General features: G+C 34.0%; 3 protein-coding genes across 5 annotated transcripts in view; all 3 read right to left on the reverse strand.

The window, feature by feature from the left end:
* Positions 1–387: 387 nt before the first annotated feature.
* Positions 388–4,813, reverse strand: LOC132307952 (DNA polymerase zeta processivity subunit). Of its 2 annotated transcripts, none has more exons than XM_059805860.1 (6): positions 4,616–4,813; positions 4,445–4,525; positions 4,004–4,116; positions 3,091–3,280; positions 2,362–2,600; positions 388–821 (listed from the first exon to the last, which is right to left on the reverse strand). In XM_059805860.1, exons 1-5 carry the CDS (start codon positions 4,644–4,646, stop codon positions 2,401–2,403), a joined length of 615 nt encoding a protein of 204 aa, XP_059661843.1. In that variant the 5' UTR covers positions 4,647–4,813; the 3' UTR covers positions 388–821; positions 2,362–2,400. The 2 variants fall into 2 exon arrangements, with proteins under 2 accessions (XP_059661843.1, XP_059661842.1); XM_059805859.1 differs by having other exon boundaries at positions 388–826; positions 4,616–4,812.
* Positions 4,814–5,910: 1,097 nt separating this feature from the next.
* LOC132310406 (transcription factor JUNGBRUNNEN 1-like) lies at positions 5,911–8,661 on the reverse strand. The gene is made up of 3 exons (XM_059808580.1): positions 8,272–8,661; positions 6,876–7,189; positions 5,911–6,493 (listed from the first exon to the last, which is right to left on the reverse strand). The coding sequence occupies exons 1-3, from the start codon at positions 8,480–8,482 to the stop codon at positions 6,086–6,088; spliced, it is 933 nt and encodes a 310-aa protein (XP_059664563.1). The 5' UTR covers positions 8,483–8,661; the 3' UTR covers positions 5,911–6,085.
* Positions 8,662–16,736: 8,075 nt separating this feature from the next.
* Positions 16,737–21,846, reverse strand: part of LOC132307953 (molybdenum cofactor sulfurase) — a 34,458-nt gene continuing 29,348 nt past the window's right edge. Inside the window, exons 19-22 of one of the 2 annotated variants that reach the window (XM_059805862.1) lie at positions 18,617–18,849; positions 17,998–18,134; positions 17,239–17,349; positions 16,737–17,157 (exon numbers count right to left, since the gene is read on the reverse strand). In XM_059805862.1, the coding sequence (XP_059661845.1) occupies positions 17,041–17,157; positions 17,239–17,349; positions 17,998–18,134; positions 18,617–18,849 (598 nt within the window). In that variant the 3' untranslated portion in view covers positions 16,737–17,040. Of the gene's footprint in view, positions 17,158–17,238; positions 17,350–17,997; positions 18,138–18,616; positions 18,850–21,846 lie in introns of both variants that reach the window. The other variant, XM_059805861.1, reaches the window with a different exon arrangement.

Raw genomic sequence — 21,846 nt, forward strand, 5'->3', positions numbered from 1 at the left:
ACACAAGGATACACGCACAAAGCCCAAAGGGCTACATCATCTTTATTAGTAGTCTCTCTTAAGATTGTTTACAATGATCACCTCTATTTATATGTGAAAGAACAAAGCGATAAATATGGAAAATACATTAATGGAGGATTCATAAAATCAATGCCATAAATCACTCCAATCATATTTTATCATAGACTAAAATCACTCCCACAATATTCCTAGAGCAATATTATGTGGAGTAATTTAAGTTTCCTATAATAATTATTCTCCAACACTTAAACATATTCTGGTTCACCCTTTCTGGGGTTTAAGAGAAATAAAATAGAAGATCATCCTGAATATGATTGATTCCAGGATCCAATCAGTATCGTACATGAAGAGTTCCCTCCACAGAAGAAAAGCAAAAAACTGAAGTTTCATTCACAGAAGAATATAAGACAAATGTTTGTAATAGCTCATACAATTAAAAATAAACTCACACATAAAAGATGCAAGATAACATGTGGAACTAGTATGTGAAGAGTACAATAACCAACTAAAGAAATAAAGCTTCATTCAAGCTCTCAAACAACTTCTATCTACCTTCATTGCAAATTGTTTTCGGATCATCACTACACTAGCAGTAATTATGACTTGTTACTCTTCTTTAGCAGTGGCACAACACTAAACTAATCCCCGTGTTTAAGTACACTTCAAATCATCTGTACCTCTACTTCAGGTCTTCTTAAATCCACCCTTGCTTTAGCCAAAGAGGATCCTTGTGCAAAATGTCAGAATTCAGAGATCAAATTCTTGTGCCAACACATCTTGAGCAGCAGTGAATCTTCCAACTGCCCTGGGGAAGAAAAAAAATGTAATAATTTTTCATTTTTTTTCAATAAAAATGGTATTTTCCTGCAGAGAAGAAACACCAATGTTTCTCTAGTTCCGTGGATTTTCTTTTGAAATTCATGCTTACTGTCATACACAAATATCATAATTTCACTTCAAGACTACATCTTGGGTCTAAAGCTTCTAGTTTCAGTTTCCAACACTATACATTCAGGCTTGCTATGTGCTTCTTGTAACAACAATCTCAGAACATGCCACTTCCCGCTTCCCTATTTTGAGAAAGCATGCTTCTCTCCTCAGCTTTCAATACTTACCACCCTAACAAAGAACTTGTTCTAGTGACTACAACAACTAAACTCCAACAATATAATATTGCACCTCAATAATATTTGATTATGTTGTCGTGATTTTTCTATGATAGTTACTATGAGGGCACTCTCACTGAGCTCACGCTCTCATAGCCGTTCGATGAAGAGACTGATGATGTCAACCTCTCCATCAGATGGAGCTAGAGGTGGCCCCACCCCATCCCACCCCTTTTCTTTTCTTTTCTTAATCCCTTATTTTTATGGTTACATAGAAATGGTTATTAATGGTAAGAACCCAATTTTTCTTAAAACACTTAAAATAACACGCGGCCCTTTAAAGTCCAATAAATCTTGTCTTAATTAAACATTCAAATGTAGCAAAAAATAAAAAAAGAAAAAAGAAAAAGAAGAAAAAGTATTCTTTATCCATATCAATACTCCATTCATAAATATATAAAAGGGCTAACCAAGTGCATGAGGCTCCTGCCACTGCGGGGGTCTAGGGAAGGTCAAATATATGCGGCCTTCCTTCCGGATGAGAAGAGGTTGTTTTCCGTTTCAAACCCGACCTCCAGGTCACAATGGAGCAATCTTACTGTTGCGCCAAGGCCCACACTCTCCATTCACACACAAATATAGATTTATAAATATAAATTATTTGTTATCTAGATGAATTCAAGAGAGAAGAAAAGAAATGCTTGACACTTGATAATCTCATTTATCGATTGTTAGCATGTTCTCCACTCTAATTTTTTTTTTCCTTCTCATATTAATTTTCAATATCTATTTATTTAAGTTGCATTCCACTCTTCTTTGTATATTCCTCATTTCTAGGCTAAGTCAAGAATAGAAAAAATATATTTATCTATATATATCACGAGGAAACTCTCACCAAGTTAACACCCTTATAACCATTGGATAGCAAGAACTGTTACAAGGATGCAAGCTTAGTGAGTGTATCCTTACAATACTGAGAACATAAACTTAGTGAGAACACCCTCATAGTAGACTTGCTCTTTTCTAAATTACACCATTAAATGTAAAGTTTTGCTTCTTAATGGATAAGTTTTACTATTTGAGTGCTTGGGGTTTCTGGATCACATAGATGGCCAAAACACACCACACACACACACACACACACACACACACATATGTAGAGATACACACACACACACACACACACACAAACAAACATATATATATGTAGAGAGAAAAAAGAGAGAGGGCTTACCTGCTTTATAGTGATTGCAGTGGCTGTCTTGTACTCTCCTTAAGGCTTTGGTTCAGAGAAACTTGGATGTTCCAAATATAGCTGCACACAAAGGGGTTCACTACTCATTGATTTAATAGGTGTTATTAAAGGAGGTTGTTGCCACTGCTTTGTGTCTGTTGGGATCCATAAGTCTGCATCCTTGCTTGTATTAGCTTGAGGGAGAGAGCGAAAGTAAGCTGTTATCTCCCACCTGCAATCTGTCAAGTCGATAAGAGCTTGAAGACCCAATTCCCATCTCAATACTTAAAAAAAAAAAAAAAAAGCACAGTACATTATTAAAAGATTAGAAAACACCTAAAGCATTTGATCAGGTCTTGCAAATCTAACAACCCAAATATACTTCCCAAATCAAGCAAAAACGCAAGCATTTAGCGAATGACGTTGAGTTTATCAGCTTTAACTAAGTTAAAGAGAGAGGGGAAAAAAAAAAAGGTCCATCACTGACTGAGTAATTCTCCCAATGCGGGGTGTTGGGAAGATTGGACCAGATTTTAACCAAACTTTTTGGTAGTACTTTATACAAAGTGACTGTTATGAGACTCGAACCCTGTTTTCAAGCTTTGGCAACCCGAGCTTCTACTATTGTACCAAATAATTACCCGTTTTAAGTCACTAGTATAGGGAATTCTGTTACCAAAACTCAACGAGGTGATTATATAATCAAAGTGGCTTACATTCAGCACTTACCCTGAGGTAGAGTATTTGTGAGAGGTTCTGATACTGTAAGCTTGACCAAGAACGATCGAAGAGAGAACTCCAGGTCAGCTTCTTCCACCTTTGAACCATAAGACTGGTTGACATTCAGCTTGAAAATAAATCTCTCCACTGGGATATTTTTAATGTTGAAGAAAATAACCGCAACTCTCTCCACCAGTCCCTGGTTAATAAAAAGCCAAGTTTGTTTTAGTCAATTTCAATGGTACATCAACCAGCAATGGAATGAATACGCAAGGAGCTTCCATCAACAATTTGTCAAATAGAAGAGTACAGCACCAGTTTACTCAATACCCAACTACGCATTCACCCTTCTACCTATATCTGCATATGTACGCAACAAACTTCACTTCCTTCAGCCTACAGGTGAAGTAGTAGATGTCAGCATAGGCTTCCATAATCTACCATAATCAAATAGTCACGATGTTTACTCACAACTACAATTGATTGGTTCATGGATTAACTACTCATTGTCATTGCAACATCTGTATCCCATAGAAACGGAAATGTTCCATGTTATTTCTCATTGCATTAAAGAGTACAAAATCCACTCCTTAGAGTGTAGACACTACTTAAAATGTCGCAACATCTATGCACAGCCAATATACATCATTCTCACACAACCACACATAATACATGCACACGCACACGCACACACTGCCAGACACATACATGAATACACATGAACACATACTCGTGCAAGATTAATGCGGATATGTATATGCACTTCAAATAACATGCACATAGGGTATCCAATTGCATATTTATAAAATAAAAAAAAAATCATTTTTTTGGAGCCCCATAGTGGGCATTTGTGGGTGTGTGCGAGTATTTACCTAAGCAAAAAAAAAGAAATTTAAACAAAGAAAAGAATGGAAGAAAAAACCTTCTGAATAAAAGGAAGGAGTCCAGTGACAGCAGAATTGACGTATTCTTGAAGCTGAGGGTGTCGAGCTTTCTGAACCACAACATTCATATATCGCCGCCTTTCAAATGCACCTACATCCCAACATTTGCAAACATCAAAACCCATCACGAATTTCAGTTCCACTACAACCTCAATCAATAAATGGCCTTCTTTTGATCCAACACTAGTTTTAATTTTAATTATAAGATTTGAATTCAGGACGTTGTCTACTCTGATACCATGTTACTAGTAAGTTTTTATATTTAAATTTTCTAACACACACTGATGAGTAGGCAATGGTGTTTGACATTGTGGGCATAAATTTCAAAATAAGTAAGCTATATGAAATTGGGGCATTCTTGGTCGGACAGTGATAAAAATAGGAAAAATGAAGTTGGAATTGAGTGGAGAAAATCGTACCAGGTGGATATACTCCTTTGAGAAAAACAATACAAGTGATGGCCACTTCCAGGAATTCCACCAGAATCCGAGCCGTCTCACCTGCAATTTAGAGAGAGAGAGAGAGAGTGATGAAAGATTACCCAGTTGGAATTTGGTAAAGAAAAGATGATTAGAGAAGTAAAATCGAACCTTGTGGAGATTGATTATCTTTGCGATCCATAACAATCTCTCACTTGCCTCTTTTCTGTGCCCAGGAATTTTGAAATTGCTCTCATGTGGTGAGCCGTGACCAGTCCGGTCTTATAAGTCTCAACCGTCTCAGGCACTCTTTCCCTTGTGCCTCGTTTGGATTGAGGGAATTGAAGAGAAGGAAGGAGGGAATGTCCCCTACCCAAAAATAAATAAATAAATAATAATAATAAACCCTAAAAAGTACGAGCACTTTATCGAAGGTGCCCTGGTGCTAATCGACCGGATCACGTCATTGATCTGGGTAATTTAGGTTTATATATATATATATATATATATATATATATATTTTAAGGTAAATTGCACTCACACCTCTTGAATTTTCAATTACCATCACTCAACTCAACAATCAATTATCGCACTTGTTCACATTGATACTATTGAAGCTTCAAAAGTCATACTTATCCCTAATTATTAAATTCAGTTAATTCACAACTTATCAAGCCTATTAATTGACAAAAATAACCCTCACTCACCTTAATTAAAAAAAAAACAAGGTGAATTATAGAAAAGGTCTGCAATGAGTCTTATTAAAAAAAAAATTAATAATAATAATTGGGTGTGTTTGTTTATGAATGTTGAGGTGGTAACGGTAGTTCTACATGTTGGTTGTGAGGAGCAAGAGAATAAATAAATGAAGGTTATTTTGGTCCTTCAAAATTTAGTTTATAGGATTATATTGATAATTTACACGTTTTTATGTATTTGTTGACCAAATTAAAGGATTAAATGGTCATTTTTTGTGGTGTGAGAGGTCTAGAGGGGGTGTGTATATAATCTCATTGTTGCCCTGGAAAAAAAAAAAAAAAAAGAGCCTCTTGAACTTCGTTAGTCAACTTGATATACCCAAGTACGAACCATTCTTAAACATAAGAATGAAAATTATTTTAAAAATTAAAAAAATCATATTATTCAAATTTGGGTTAAGACCCTAGGATCTAGCAATTACTGAAATAATGCAGCTAATTTTCCTGGCCTTACTCAATTCCAAAATTCCAAAATTAGACATATCCGCTCTATATATTTTTGTATGGGACTCAAAAAAGCGTGTTGGTCAAGATATAACTCATCTTACTTACCCAAAAAAAATTTAAAGAACGGCAGATGGAAATTTACGTATTCATTTTATATTTCTCTATGCAAATGAGTTTCCAGTGGCACAATAATTCGTACCACAACAGAGCCCAGTAGAATATTAAAGGACGAGAATAATTAAATCAATTAGGGAGAAATTATTACGTAATTTGAGATTATATGATTTTCACTAATTACATATGATCATGAAAGTAAAATTAAACATAATAATAATAATAATAATAATAATAATATCCTGACTCCTCTATTACATACATGAGTTCACCTTCCCCAAGCATGAGTGCACGAAACCACTCAAATTACACAAGCGTACGTTTACAGACGAAATGGATGATCCACAACAAAATCAACAACTGAGCTTAACTCATCCCAATCACCATACTTAATGAGCTCATTCACGTCTGGAGTACTCACGAAGCACGAGCTGGACGCTGTTGATGGAGCTTCATAGATGGAGCTCAGTTGGCCGCCTGCAACCAACTGCCGGTTATAGTTTGTTTCATTGACAGACGGCTTTATCTTTTCGTTCTGTCTAATCGTTGGAGCTCCAAAATTAATGTATCCTTCGCGAATTTGATGATCATCAGACTCCACTGTATTATATGTTTTCGAGCTTGCTGAAACAGGTGCAACGTTTCGTTTAGCTGATACTTCTCTCCAATCTGGTATACACTTTCTATATGACACATTTCGCTTGAATATTCGACAAAGTGTCCAAACTTCCTGCAATACGTACCATGAAGATTAAGATTAATATTAATATTAAGCATACAATATACACATAATTAATTAATAACTATCTAACACCAAATTTTTTTTTAGTACTGATAATATAGCGCCCCATTAGATATATAAGAAACAATTATAATGAGTATCTATTAGATGAGGCCTAGGGTAAGGTTTTCAAGAACTAAAAAAAATATAAAACTATTTTCAGATAACTAAAAAAAGATCGATGTTTTAAGACACAGTTTTCATCTCAAAAAACCGAAAACTGTTCATTACCAAGGTACCTAGTAATTTTTTATCTAACACACCAATATTTTTCCCTCCACACCATGTTATGACTAAATTTTGATTTGAAATAGGGAAGTTAGTTTCTTACAGCTTCTTGATCAGCAATGTTTATAACATCATGACTGTGTTTAGTACTTTTGTCATCGGCGGGTTGGAGGCGAAACTCGTGCATCATCCAGTCAGTTTTGGTACCTTTTCCGGCACTTCCTCGATAGTATACCAATGATTTCTTCAGGCCAATGCATTCTCGTCCATCTCCACCGGAAGAGTATATTGGCCTATCAATCCCAGTAGCCTTCCAAAAACCAGATCCAGTGACTCTATTTGGTCTTACGCTGTTCCTATATTTTCTGCCTCTTTTGCAGAAGAAATACCACTCCTTTTCTCCTGCTGGACTACCTTCTGCATTTTTTACAAACTAGGTTAGCACAAATATTCCATCAATATATATATATATAGAGAGAGAGAGCGAGGGATCACTGATATCCAGTGAATAACAGTCAATCTTTACTTTTTATGACTGAGGTGGTGCAATGCTATCCATTGGTTGCATCAACGAAATGGTGTATAAAGTGGTAGAATTATTTACTGATTTACAAAGAAATGGAAAACAAAAAAAGAGTATTGTTGTTTTTCCTTTTTATTTATTTATTTTTTGTTTTCCTCGTATAACAACAAAAAATTATGAAGTATCGGCAGTGATCAACCCTAGAAATATAATTATCTTTTGATATATCTTGTTCGTGTATGTGTATATATTTTCATATCGCAATATAAAAAAGCTTCATTTTCAGTGATCCTCTCTACATGAAGGGCATATATATATATATATCAAAGTTCCATTTCATGCAAATTGAAGGGTTAGAATTTCATCCCATACAACTAGCTCAAAAGTTGATTAATTCCATGCATAACTACGACCGATAGTCGAAAGCTTTCCCATATAAAAAATAGCCCCATATCCTGAAACCCTTATCGATCGTGATATATCATAATCCTCTCTCTCTCTCTCTCTATATATATATATATATACTGTGTGTGTATCAGTGTATGTGTGTATGAGTACTGGCCGGACCGATCACACATGCACTTGTTACGAATATGGTGAAAGATTTACATGAGATGTGACCATCTTAGTTCTTAGATGAAAATTAGTTTAGGGCTTATTGATCTCAATATGCATGTTATGTTATCAAAGGTGGAGTACTAGAATTATAAATCGTCCTTTTGACAAGAAACAAGCCTTAAATCTTATGAAAAACAGCTACTGTTTTGTTAAACACCAAGCACCACTTCACCTATGTGTATATATATATTTCTGTGTATATATATATATTCTTTAGATCCTTTGAACGAAATCCTAGATATTTCTCTTGTATTTATCTAATATTTAAAACAATATCAATAAAAAAATTTGAAGGATCGGAGGAGATTAGAGAGAGTAAAGAAGTTGAAAGAAATTAAGGATATAATTTATGACATACTTGGAAGATCCCATGGATCATATTTGTAGATATCAATCTCTTTGATGAGTTCGATACTGATGAGCCTCTTCTCAACTTTTCTGCGAAGATAAAACCCTAAAAGTTCTTCGTCTGTGGGATGAAACCGGAACCCAGGAAGAGGAACATCATCATCATCACCACCATCCACGCTGCTGCTACCCACGCTGCTCATCTTCTCTACTACTTCCATGCCCACCTCTGTGTGTATGTGTATGTGTATGTGTGTGTGTGTGAATGGGGGGATTGAAAATATTGTTTAAAGATTACTTTCTTTCTGTTTTTTTTGGGAGAATAGTGTTAACATTACTAGCTTTGAACTTGGAAGAACCTTCTTCTTATTAATAATGTGGGGGGGGAGAGAGAGAAATAGAGATTTAATAATGTGGGGAAGAGAGAGAGAGAGAGAGGGGGGGGGGGGGCTAGACTAGGGCTGTTTTTGGTCAAGTCATCAGCTTTGACTCTGTGAGTCTTGAGGAACCAAACATTTTTGGAACTTAAGAAGAAGTCTTTTATTGATTACTAGAAGACTTGAAAAGAAGGAGAAGGTGATGGAGTTAAAGCTAGCTGAACAAGTCCCGGTCAAATGCATGAGCACCCAGAATTTAAGCAACTACTTACTTATATTATATATGTGTGTGTGTGTGTGTGTGAATGTAATGCGACGGTGTGGCCAATGAATGGATAGGGACTGAGCAAGGCCCAATATATGTTCTTGAGAGCAAAAATAAACTTAAATAAAATTAAAACCCCAGAACAATTTATGGACAAAATCAAACAAATTAACAAAAGTAAACACAGACTCGTTACTCACAACATGCTTATAAGAGGACTTGAACTCTCAATCTCTTTCTTTTTAGATAGAGAAGATCAAATTAGGAGTACAAAAAGCTAACGGATAGAATCAGAGAAATGATCGAAACTGAACCGAATCGGTGCTTCAATTCCAGTTCCTCAACAGTTTGGTCTCAGTTCAAAAATTGAGGAACCATTGAATTTCTGTTCAATTCCAGTTCTAGACCCTTTGAAACAGGACCAAACCAAACCAATTCCATTATATTACAATATACAATTATAATTTATAGTCCGTCATTAGAATTAGAATTTACAATTAAAATTCCAGTATATATATATATATATATATATATTGTATTATATTACAATTAAAATTAGTTAGTATATATATTATATTACAATTTACATTACAATTCCATTATATTATATATAAAGAATACAATTACAATTACTCAGTTTATATATTATATTACAATTTACAATTTCAATTATATTATTTTGTTAATTTCTTGTTCCTACTATGTATATATTTTTTTCTTCAAAAAAGTAAACTGATTTTTTTACCCAATTTTATCTAAAGGAAACCGTCGAACCAAAACGAACCAGAGCGGTCTTTCACAATTTAGTTTGGTTTCAATTTTTTAGGAACCGTAAAGAATGGTTTGTTGCAATTTAGCCAAGAACCATACCAAACCGAACCGTATGCACCTTAGATCAAACCATGCATTAGACCAGAGGCACTTTATTTTAAAAGTAAAATTTATTTAGATCCCCTAAGATTGTCTATATGTAAGTTAAACCCCCTAGATTAATTTGGATATCTTTCTCCCTAGTCCCCCACCACCCCCCTGCGGGCCCCACGTAACGGTTAAAAGATTGTTTTTGTTGACATCATTAAAAAAGTAATTTATAATATTCGATTGCCCTCCTTATCCTAGTTAGTTAATTCGCGTATGATACGCGAATTAAACGCGTACGTACGAATTTTGAAAAAATACTTTCGTTTGTCGATTAGAATTGAAAGATACGGTAAAATACGCATTTTTTTTAATCACTCCGTATCTAACGCTTTTATTCATTTATTCGTTTTAGTTGCTCCGTTTAATTTGTAACCTAATTATTATTATTTTTGTTTACAAAATTCACGTTTCTAATAACGTATTTTTCTAAAATACAAAATATTGTCTTTTTTACCCTCTTTTATTCGGTATAGCCATTATTTTTTAAACCATCAAAATAATGTTATTTGTTGTGCAAACTATTGTATTTTCTACCCTCTTTTGCTTGGTATAGCCATTATCTTTCAAGCCATCAAAATAATGTTATTTGTTGTGCAATCTCTTATTGTTGTCACTCCAATTATGATATTTAATCAAAGCAATGAAATATATATATATATATATATATATATATATATATATATATATATATATTTATGGAACATTATAATCTTAAAGAATCATAAGTTTTATTAATGTTTGTAGATATTTATAGATTTTTTGTTTTGTTGTGAGATCTTTTAAATTTTGTTAATATCTTTATTATTATTATTATTTTAGAAGTTTGTAAATCACCACACTCCCTAGATGTTTTAGTAGAATATTACATTATATACTTATAATTTTTTTTTTTATGATTATTGTGTTAGTGTTAATTGTAATATATTTATTTCATTATTTGTTACATATTCTCTATTGTCTTTACAAATATATATATATATAAGAAAATAATAAGATGTGTATAACCGAATTTTTTATCCCGAATTTTTAGAGTATATAGCGTATTATACACGTACGTATTCGTATTTATATTTTTACGTCTCCGTATTATTTTGCCGAATTTTTTAAACATATTTTAAAAAAAATATCGAATTATACTTGTACGTTTTCGTACCTGTATTTTTTTCGTACCGTATTTTACTAACTATGCTCCTTATTCCCTCTAATTAATTTAACATTTTTCCTACATTTTCTCTCTCATTCCACATTGAATAGATTAGTCATTTTATTCATTTCTTTAACACGGTCATATGACAATGTCTAACATAAAATTTAAATGAACATTTACAAATTTGAGGGATCTAATTAAAGTATAGACAAACCAGAAGGGATCTAAATGAATTTAACCCATTGTAAATTTCTTGAGTCTCAATTTAGCTTATGATTTACTTTGTCCATATATGCAACTCTACATGCACTTCATAATTTCATCATCTCATTTTTGACCTTCAGCTAATTTGTACATGTGGGGACGAGATGCACGTGAGAGACTTCTATCGTTCTCTCCAATATATGTGTCGTCATGTCTTCTATCTCTACATGCATTACAGGGATCCAATAATGATTTTTGCAACTCTCTGATGCATCCAATGGAAGAGCAACTTGGGCAATCCTCCATTTTGATAATTGAGTTTGGCTGCTCTATCTATCTATCATTATTTAATTATGAAACAAAGTTCCTAATCATGAGAATAAAACAAGCGACTTGCCTATGATTTACATAAGAAAATAATTGTTAAAGTGAACCAAACACTCCAAATATAGGTTCGAATGGAGTACTGTTTGATGCATTTACGTGACTTTCTACAGCCCTCTTCTTTATAGACGTAAGAAAGTTGCACTTCCTAAACACATGAAAGTTAACGCTCATTGGCAGAACTGAACGGAATGATTAGCTCTCTTCTATGTTCAAACTCCAGACCAGTAAATGAATGGTTTTAACTCCAGCTGCGGGCTATAATGGTAAGTGTTACTTGGTGGACTTGTCCACAATCGGAAGAAATGCATGGGTATATATATGGGTTGGATGTTAGTCGCACTTAATAGTTAAGCTTTTGAGTTGTATCACAAAGTACTCACCTGTTTTAGTTAGCATCAGAACCAGACACATTCTTTGTTACGGTGTCACGCTAGGCGCCCGGCCTAGAGGGATTTAGGTCAGCCACTTGAATAGGCAGGGTAGTCCGACTGTTTGTTTGGGTAAAGGAGAATGTTACAAGGTAGACTTGTCCCACATTAGATCTGGATAAGAAAGTGAATGATTATATATGAGTTGGGTGTTAGCTTCACCAAACCGCTTAAGGTTTTGGGTCGAATTGCGAAACGTCCACACGTTATAGTAAGCCACTTGGGTATGTTGCCTTATGAAGTATCAGGTTTAAGATTCGACCCTCATTGAGTGTAAATAACCCACCCATTACAGTAAGCCACTTGGGTTTGCCTTATTGAGTGTAAATAATTCCTTGGTACCATGCTCGCGAGTAAAAGACCAAAATTTACCCGATCCGCATGGAAGGGGCACTTTGCACGTGCCTCGGGAATTAGTCAGGGCAAAGACCCGGATTCAAACTCCAGACTAGTAAATAAATGTTTTTAACTAGGAGTGCAACTTGGGTTAGGCAACCCGAACCCAACCCGAGCCCAACCCGATTTTTCACAGGCTTGGGCAATCATTTTTACAATTAGAGTTGGGCTTGAGTTAAAAAATCTTAACCCGAATTTAATTAGGGTTGAGCTTGGATTAAAGTGCTGGTTGGGCTTGGGTTGAAATGCTAGCAACTCAAGTCAACCCAAACCCGAATTATAATATTTTTTTCATATATATTTTTACTTTTAAATACATTATATATAAAATTTAGGAGAATTAATTTTCTAAAAATTTGTTTATAATTTATTAAAAATTTACAAAAAGTTTTTAAACTTCTTCTTGTTTAAGAGTAATGTAATATAAAACTAATTTAAGATTATATTAAATTTCGGTATAAAGATTAGCTATATGAGTAACTTGAAATAACCCGAAATTTTAACCGAGAATCTAAGCCCGAGTTGCAAGCCCGAATTTAAAAGTAGAAGGATGGGTTGAGCTTGGGTTGAATAGTTAAAGTTAAGGATAGGGTTAGGGTTAGGTTTGAGTTTAGCATTTCATATAATGAGTTGGGCTCAAGTTATACTTCAAACCCGCTCGAGTTGCAACCCTAGTTTTAACTCAAGGTGTTGGCTCTAATGGTAAATGTTATAAGGTGGACTTGTCTCGTATTGGATCTGGATGAAGAAGTGAATGGGGTATGTATGCAACTTAAGCTTTTCGGTCGGATCGCGAAATACCCACATTTTATAGTTGCATGTATCAGAGTCAGATCCATTCTTTGTTCCGGTGCAACGCCAAGCGCCTGGCCAGGAGGGGTTCGGGTCAGCCACCCGAGTAGGCAAAGTTGCCCAACCACTCGGGCTTTGCTTGTTCGGGTTGGGGGGGTGGGGGGTGGGGAATGTTAATCCCGATGAAAAAGTGAATGAGTTCATATAGGTTGTGTGTTAGTCTCACTTAACCGCTTAAGGTTTTGGGTTGGATTTCGAAACACCCACCCGTTACTGTAAACCACTCAGTTATGTTGCTTCATGAAGTATCAGATTTAAGATTTGACCATCATTAAGTGTAAATAACCTACCCGTTCCAGTAAGTTATTTGGACTTGTTATTTCATAAAGTATCAGATTTAAGATTCAACCCTCAGGACCCTTAAAAAAGAGAGTTTAATCAATAACACAAAATTATTTTTAGAAAAATAACTATAAAAAATCGTTATTAAAATAATCTATCTTTTTTTAAATTGAATTTTTAGAAAATAATTCTTATTTTATACTGTACTACAATTTTTAAATTTTCAGTTCATAGAACCAAACAAGCATCTGAAGTCAGCAGTCATAAATTTTCAAACTCAAAAGGGCAAATTTGTCCTTACAGAAGGCTGCATTTTCTCTGACAAGTTAGTAAAAGAAGGAGCCTTCCAGAAGGCTCATGACATTTACTTACCCATAAAAAACATAAAATAAAAAGTCACATGACACTTTGACCATGGAGGAAATTAAGCCATCAAAGAAAATGTCAAAAATAAGCCAATAATGTTTGATTTTTAAGAACCACAAATTTGACTTACTCCAACTATACAGTTCGATTGACAATACTATTCCCGGTGTTGGACCTTTTCTGTTTTTTTGCTTGGCCACGTGCTGGACTTATTTTTTATTTTATTTTTGTCATTGGGTGGGGTACACCAAACTTATTATTGAAGTCGCGCCACCAATAGACTTAGTGGTGTTGGCATAAGTCCGAATGACAAGTGCGTGAGATTTGGCTTTTAAATTGTATTTTAAATTTAAATGGTGTGGGGTCGATACAGTTTTTTTTTAAAAATAAAAATATTACAATATCTGATATATATATATATATATCTACTCTAGTGCATGTGGTAAATGCAATATATAAATAAATAATTACGTTGTAAAAATTATTATTAAATAAATTATACTAATTTCCTTTAAAGTTTGAATATATTATACACGGACCGATTGTTTAGTGTTTATTATTTTAATCTAACTAAAATACGTTTTTTTTTTTTCAGTGATTAAATTTTTTTAAAATGACAATTTTACTTTACCTAGTATAAAAATAGCTTTATGGAAGGCATTATTAACTTTTCATAATCAAAGTCGCTTTTTGACAACCAACAAATGAATTTGGGAGAGATTCAAACAATAAATCAGTATGGTATTTGTTCAAACCTTAAGATACATTTCTATAATATATTAAGTATTTTGATAACACCAATCACTGCATTGAATTTGAAATTAAAGAAAAATTTGATTCTTCATCGTTTTTCATAGATCATACTTTTCCTTTTATTTATTATTTGCTCCAAGATGCAATGAAAATTGAGTCAAAACGTGATTATAAAAGATGGGATTTGAAAATGGATTAACCACATAAACTAGTGTTGGCGCCAAAATAAGAAATGAAAAAATTTCAAACTTCAAAAAACCACAATTTAAAAAAGAAAAAAAAAAAAAAAAAAAAAAAGAAGAAGAAGAAAAAGAACATGTATTAGACAATCCAATTGTTTGACCAGAAGCAATTGACACAATGTTTCTCCACCAAAACTGGGGGAAAATGAAGTGTACCAACGATTTGGAGAAAAATCTATGGTTAGTTGTCTGGGAGTATTTTATATATATATATATATATAGGATTGAACAATTCGGTATATATATAAGTTTGGTTAAAAACTTACAAGAGACAAAAAAGACCGCAAATTGACTAAACATGTTTCTTTCCTTTTCTTTTTCAACCTCAACTTAGATTATATTTTACGCAAAAATATAAAATAGAATAAACTTCAGGGTAATATTCCTTAGTCCATCCTTTAAAATCAAAATGTACTGTTGCAATATATATATATATATATATATATATATATATATATATATATATATATTATAATATGTGAAAACAATAGACTATTACTGCTTCTAGAATACGAAGAAAAGGAGGCAAATGGAAATTTTCTTGCAATCGAATTAATTTATATTTCTGCTGCACGAAAGCTACCCATCAACCCTAGCTAGACATTTTCTCCCGCCTTATATATCACACACTCTTTGTCAAAATTGCAACTGGTCACATGGACTTATCAATCGATCAAGTTTTAATACAAATCCCATCAACCGTGATTATAATTAATCTGATGCAATAACAATTCGATCCAACATAATAAAATATAAGGTGAATTACAATAACATTTTTAAAATTTGCATTTATTACACACGATGTAGACTCTATGTAGATATCGCGCCAAGTTTCAGGAGTGCGTTGGTATCACGTTCCAAATTTTAGATCTATACCACACAAATGCAAAATTTATGGTTTGTGAGTGCAATTCACCCATATATATATATATATATATATATATATATATATATAATTCAGTGATTTTTTTGGGTATTTTGGAATTTTCAAAATGTGCAACTGTTTAAATATTTTTAGATGAACTTTCCAAGAGGTTATTACAATATTTTAAATATTTCATATTGATTACCATCATGTTTATCGTATTTTATCGGTTCGTAATCCTTTTTCAAAAATCCGATACCGTTACAAACCTCCATGAACCTGCCAATTTATACTGATATTTGTCCGAATTCGTTACACCACAACTGTAAAGCATGGGCATGGTAACCATCTAGTAATAATATAGGAGGGTGATATGCAAATTTTTATACTTTAGAGAAGTCTTGTGTAATTAACCTATATATGTGTGTGTGTGTGTGGGTTAATTACACAAGACTATATATATATATATATATATATGTGGGTTAATTACACAAGACTTCTCTAAAGTATAAAAATTTGCATATCACCCTCCTATATTATTACTAGATGGTTACTAGATGCAAATTTTTATACTTTAGAGAAGTCTTGTGTAATTAACCCCCATATATATATATATATATATTGGTAAAACCTCATAGTGATAGATATATGTAAAGACAAGGTAGCCGCAAGGATGGATTTAACATAGGATCAATAGTTTACTTCACATCTATCAACAAGTCAATCGTCCATGAAGAAGGGAAGACCTGAAAAATATACAAGGAAGAAGCAAAAATCAGTCTCAATTCCTCAGTCAATAAACTTGAGACGGCTCTTACCCAAATTTTTAGTTCCATTTGGGCTGAAAAGTCTATCATTTTTTTTCTTCAATCTTCAATTTTTGAAGATTTGAAAATGTATCAGTCAACCCAAACTTACATGAACCAAGTAATTAAAAATAATTCACTTTTCAAAAAATTAGAAATAAATAAAAAAGAGAACGCACGTATCGAATCATAACCCAGCAAAGGTTATCATTGTATTAATTCACAGTGACAGCCTTTCCATAACTTTCAAATGGTCCCAAATAGAAAAAAACAAATACAGCTAAAATATGATAACAAATACAAAAGAATAAAGATGAGGTTCGTATAGCATCACTACAAGCCTGATTTGAACAGCAGGAGACCAACTGAACAACCAAAAATAATGCTTTTAACAAAAGAATATCCACACTGTCTTCCTTCTTCAGCATGGTATCTTGTGTATGGATAAATGTAATTAATTCTATAAAACGGGCACTTGTAATATTTCCTCAGGGTGGGTCGGAATTCGGATGCAATTCCTGTCCCACTCGAAGCCATGAGTCTGTACCCGTTCCCACTTTATTGCTGCTCTCATATCTCAACAGTATCCCAAAGAAAATCTTCCCCTGCTCCCAAAATGAACTTTTTAACACAAACAATCACAAACGAAAATTGAAAATAGACCTAGCGAGTTAATTCTGGCTGACCTTCACTCTCCTGTACGATGCTAAAGTAGCCAAAGGTTCATTTGACCTCTGCACCTCTCCTGCTTGAAAATTGAGATTGATCATCTGGCAACGGTTGCATCCACCTAGGGACTGCATAAGAATGCTCAAGATAGATGAGCTATGAAATTTTGATCTATCATGAGAGAGAGAGAGACAGAGAGAGTTGCTTGCAATTTATTGGCTTTGTAAAAATACCAAACAATCATCACCATAAATTTCTTCAATTACTTATGTTTTTTTTTTTTTTTTTTTAAAAAAAAAAAAAAAATTGTTAAGATATCTTGAAAAAATAGAAAATAAACCTACGACCAATCTCTAAACCAACAAAGGATAAAGAACACCTATCAACTCATAGGGCTATCAAGAAACCATTAAGGATAGATTTGAACTCCTGAACTCTCCAAATTTTAGTGTCTTACCCCACACAAGAAAACCAAAAAATTGCACATGAAGATAATAATAGTAAGAAGGCATTTTTCTTACAGCTGATAAATAACCAATGCATCAGCAAAACAGACATGGATATGACGATAACTATCATTTTGGGGAAACTTTTTCCCTTTTAACAGTTTTCAGTTCGAGAAAGAGATTAAAATAAAACGTACCATATGGAACATGGAAGAAATGGGCAATAAAATGCGTGAACGTGTGAGGAAGTAGAAAGTTAACGGCAGACATCAGTACAGCTACAAACATTTACAAGGTCAGGAGGCTCAATTTTTTATAGCTAGAACTTACCCTGAAAAAATCTTTTCCAATTTTAAGACTTCTCCATTCGTCTTCTGCATACGGTTCACCACCAGATATAACAATGTTGGGACGGAATCTCATCGGATTGACTTGAGTGGGAGGTCTATGAGGGCCTATCTGTACATCTGCTACCAAAAAAGAAAACAAAGAAAATAGTTTACATACATTTGTTGATAAAACCCAACGTTTAACTGAAAATAAAAAATGAGAAACTGTAAACACCAAGACTATCTGTCATTTACATATCTAACAAATTCAGAGCTAAAAGGTTGACACTTGGCTGCTAGAAAATAAATAAACAAATAAAAACTGAGGAAATAACTTGTATGCAACAAAGACAAGTCATGCATCCCAGCATTGGGCATATCTGAAAGTCCCATGGAAACTTAGTCTCTCCACAATGTTTTCCGTAGTGTTGGAATTGTTAACACGAATATAAAGCATGCTATTAGCAAGAACATAAAGCATCTCCACATTAACTTTTCAGATAAGCTCAACATATATAGAAAACTTCAGGAAGACACTGAAAAGTGAGCTTCTTCAAAAATGTCAGAAACTTCCTAACCAAGTAGGTACTGTGTGAGAAGAAAGATGCATTAGAACATACTGGAGCTTAATCTGTTGTTGAGGTCAGATACACTTTCCTCAGATATTAGCAGAAACGGAGCTTCATTGACAAAATTCAATTTAGTCTCATCATCTCTGCACATGCCGACACCTCTGCTCTTCTTCAAGCAGAAGTAATTATTTAAACCAGAGCATCGTAACAAAGTACAAGGTCGACCAACAGCATTGCTAAACCAAATGTCAACTTCATCACCAGAACCCTGGACTTCATAGCTGATCAACAAAACCAAATGTCAACTTCATTCCCAAAACAATGGACTTCATATCCATTCAACAAAACGTATCACATTACATTTAATGATGATGTAGAAAGAATAAGGGGTAACATTTAAACCACAATCTGTGAAATGCAATGACATCTAAAGTTGCTTATAAAATAATTAATAAATAAGTCGCATTCAAACTCTATATTTTGTTAGACAATCTTGTGCAACAAAAGCAATGAGCTAAACAAAGCAAATCAAACTCTCACAACCTGCCTCATGTATGACTCCTCTTACACGTGGAGAAGCAGACAATTAGACAGAACAGAGTTCAAACAGATAAAATAGGGAAATAAAGCAACCAGAGAGATGAGACTCCAAGACCTAAAATAAATGTTCTATACCATGAAACATGTAAAACAATAGGTATTGAGCCAACCAATGTACGTTGAGCAGTGAAACAATTCAAATAGAATTTTGACAAAGTTGGTAAATTTGGAAAAAAGAGGATCTTTCTTTTAAGATCTATTACATTTTACTCTGGGAAAATACGATTCTTTCCTTGTATAAGGAAATCGTGTACAGGCTGTTAATAGCTGGGGATTTATTAGTTATTGTAATCCCTGATTTCTAGGGATCACTTTTTTATATGTATTAATGTGTATCTTGCCAATAAAGCAACACTTTGGTCTTCCACACAGAGTCCTTTATATAGACTTCCTTGTGGCATAAGCAAAGACTGATCTATGCCAAGCACAATATAGACCATACTTGTAATTCTCTAAGGCAACGATATTCCAAGGTAATATCTCTAGCACTACTAGATTAAACTATTAGCTGTACTGAAACTTTTTATGGTCTAGAATTCTCTCTGGACTATACATTCCACACAACCCTCCCCTTCCCACTTCTCGTGGCCTGCAAACTAGGCAAACTCCTAATACTAAACATATGACCTCAAATAAAAATAAAAGGGACCAAGGTCGGCCAGTGAGACAATGGGGGATAAACTTCATCTTTGAGAGAGAAACAACCCTAATTACCAGCCACTGCCCCTAAATGACCACTTAGTGATAAAGGAGGTAGGGGTGCAGAGACAGCCAAGAGGTTTGCCTTGAAGCAACAACCCTTGATAGAGTGCATAAAAGCTCACTGATCGTGTACTCTTGCATCAAAGATGAACAGGCTAGGCAATTTGCAAAAGTTCAGGGATGTAAAAATACATTAGTAGTGGAATGTTACGCCTTAGAGGGAAGAACCAGCGCAAGAAGTGGTGGATGAAACGGAACTGAGAATGTCGAACTGCGGAACACAAACAATGGTGAGAATCCAATGCCCCGAAAACCTAAGGACTTATTCGCAGGGTTCGTCCACGGAGGATGAGTCAAGGCCTAAGATCAGGTCGAAAGGCATGTTGATCCCGAGGGTTGGAAAAAGCTAGGTTAGTTGAAAGATGGTTATTGGTTCGAGCCAATGTTTGAGTACCAAGTGCTAAAGTGCTGAACCGATAGAGAACCTTTTCTTTTTATATGAATTGCTATAACATTCCAATTCTTTCCTGATACCTCTCAAAGAAAATCTTGAATTGGATCCAAATTGATGGGTTAGTGTGAGCTTATCAATGCGATTATGCACTCATTGAATGGGAATCCATTTTCTGAAAGATATTGGCTATTGTGCTTTCGTAGATCTCCGAGATCCTTTTGATACCCTATCTTGTCATAAAGCCAGTGGTAGCAACGGAACTGGGGAAGGTATACAAAAAAGGCAGTTCTTTCCTATTGTATTAGTATTTTCTATTACAACAGAAGGACTCACTAAACTGGGATTACTAATTGATACTAATGTAATGAACAGAAAAACATGCGCACACCCTCACCCAAACAAAAAAAAGAAGACAGAAAGTGCTAGGAAATGTTCTAAAGTTAAAAAGTAAATATATGCACATCAAATAAAGATCAAAAATATAAAACATATATTCACAAATACATCTTAAACATGTGATTCAACAATGCAAATCAAGGAAGATAAAAAAAATAATAAAAAATAAAAAAGGAAAAAGGAAAAAAAGAGAGTATCTTATTGTATTATCAAGGTCTTTATAATATACATCTAAACACACAGAGAGAGAGAGAGAGAGAGAGAGAGAGAGAGAGAGAGAGAGAAACTTATTGTATTATCAAGGTCTTTATAAATAAGGGGGTCATTGTCTGGGGCAATGGTGAAGACTCAGACAAACAAGCATGAGGTTGTGGGTCTGAGTCTCATAGTGGCCACTATATGTAAAATAATGCATAGGTTAAGTTTGTCAGTAGTCGCCTCCTCCCAGCACCCCACATGGGCAGGGAACACACTGGGTAATGCACTAAAGGTATGTCCTTGTAAATATTATTAAATTTAGTACAATTGCAACCAAAAATATCCAGGTCATCATTTTAAAGCTAGAATACAATTAACAAAGCAATATGTCATTGCATATGCAATGTAAGTTGTGCTGGGAGGTTCAAACAATAAATGAACACAATCAAATTATGAATTGATAAAAATCGGTTACTACTTGTCAAAATATAATCCAACATTAAATGAACATTATTTGACCAATTTGCTTGATTTCACAAACAGAAGCATAAGGAAAAATTAAATGAATTTCAAATTCTCATTAAATCATTAGACAGGGACAGGGGCAACTCTCTCTCGTTTTAGCATGGGCCATTCACTGGGGGTTATATAAGCTCAGGACTATCACCGTCAGATCAGAATTACATACTATTCAATTTTGATGGATTGCTGATTCCATAAATTGATTCGAAAAAAGTAACTTATAATGGAGATTCTGGTTTCTTAAAATTCCTTGGATCTCTAAGAGAGAAATTATTAAAGACTTTAAGATCATGATTGTTAGGGGTCATCGCTTGGGGGACAATGATAAAAGATCAGGCTATCAAGTGTGAAACATAGATTTGAGTCGGATGACAACCACTTTGTGCAAGAGAAATGTCAAGGTTAA

The sequence above is a fragment of the Cornus florida genome, unplaced genomic scaffold, assembly GCF_030987335.1.
Source record: "Cornus florida cultivar Cherokee Brave unplaced genomic scaffold, ASM3098733v1 CherokeeBrave_3.0.0_Hap2_Chr05, whole genome shotgun sequence".
NCBI classification, from domain to species: domain Eukaryota; kingdom Viridiplantae; phylum Streptophyta; class Magnoliopsida; order Cornales; family Cornaceae; genus Cornus; species Cornus florida.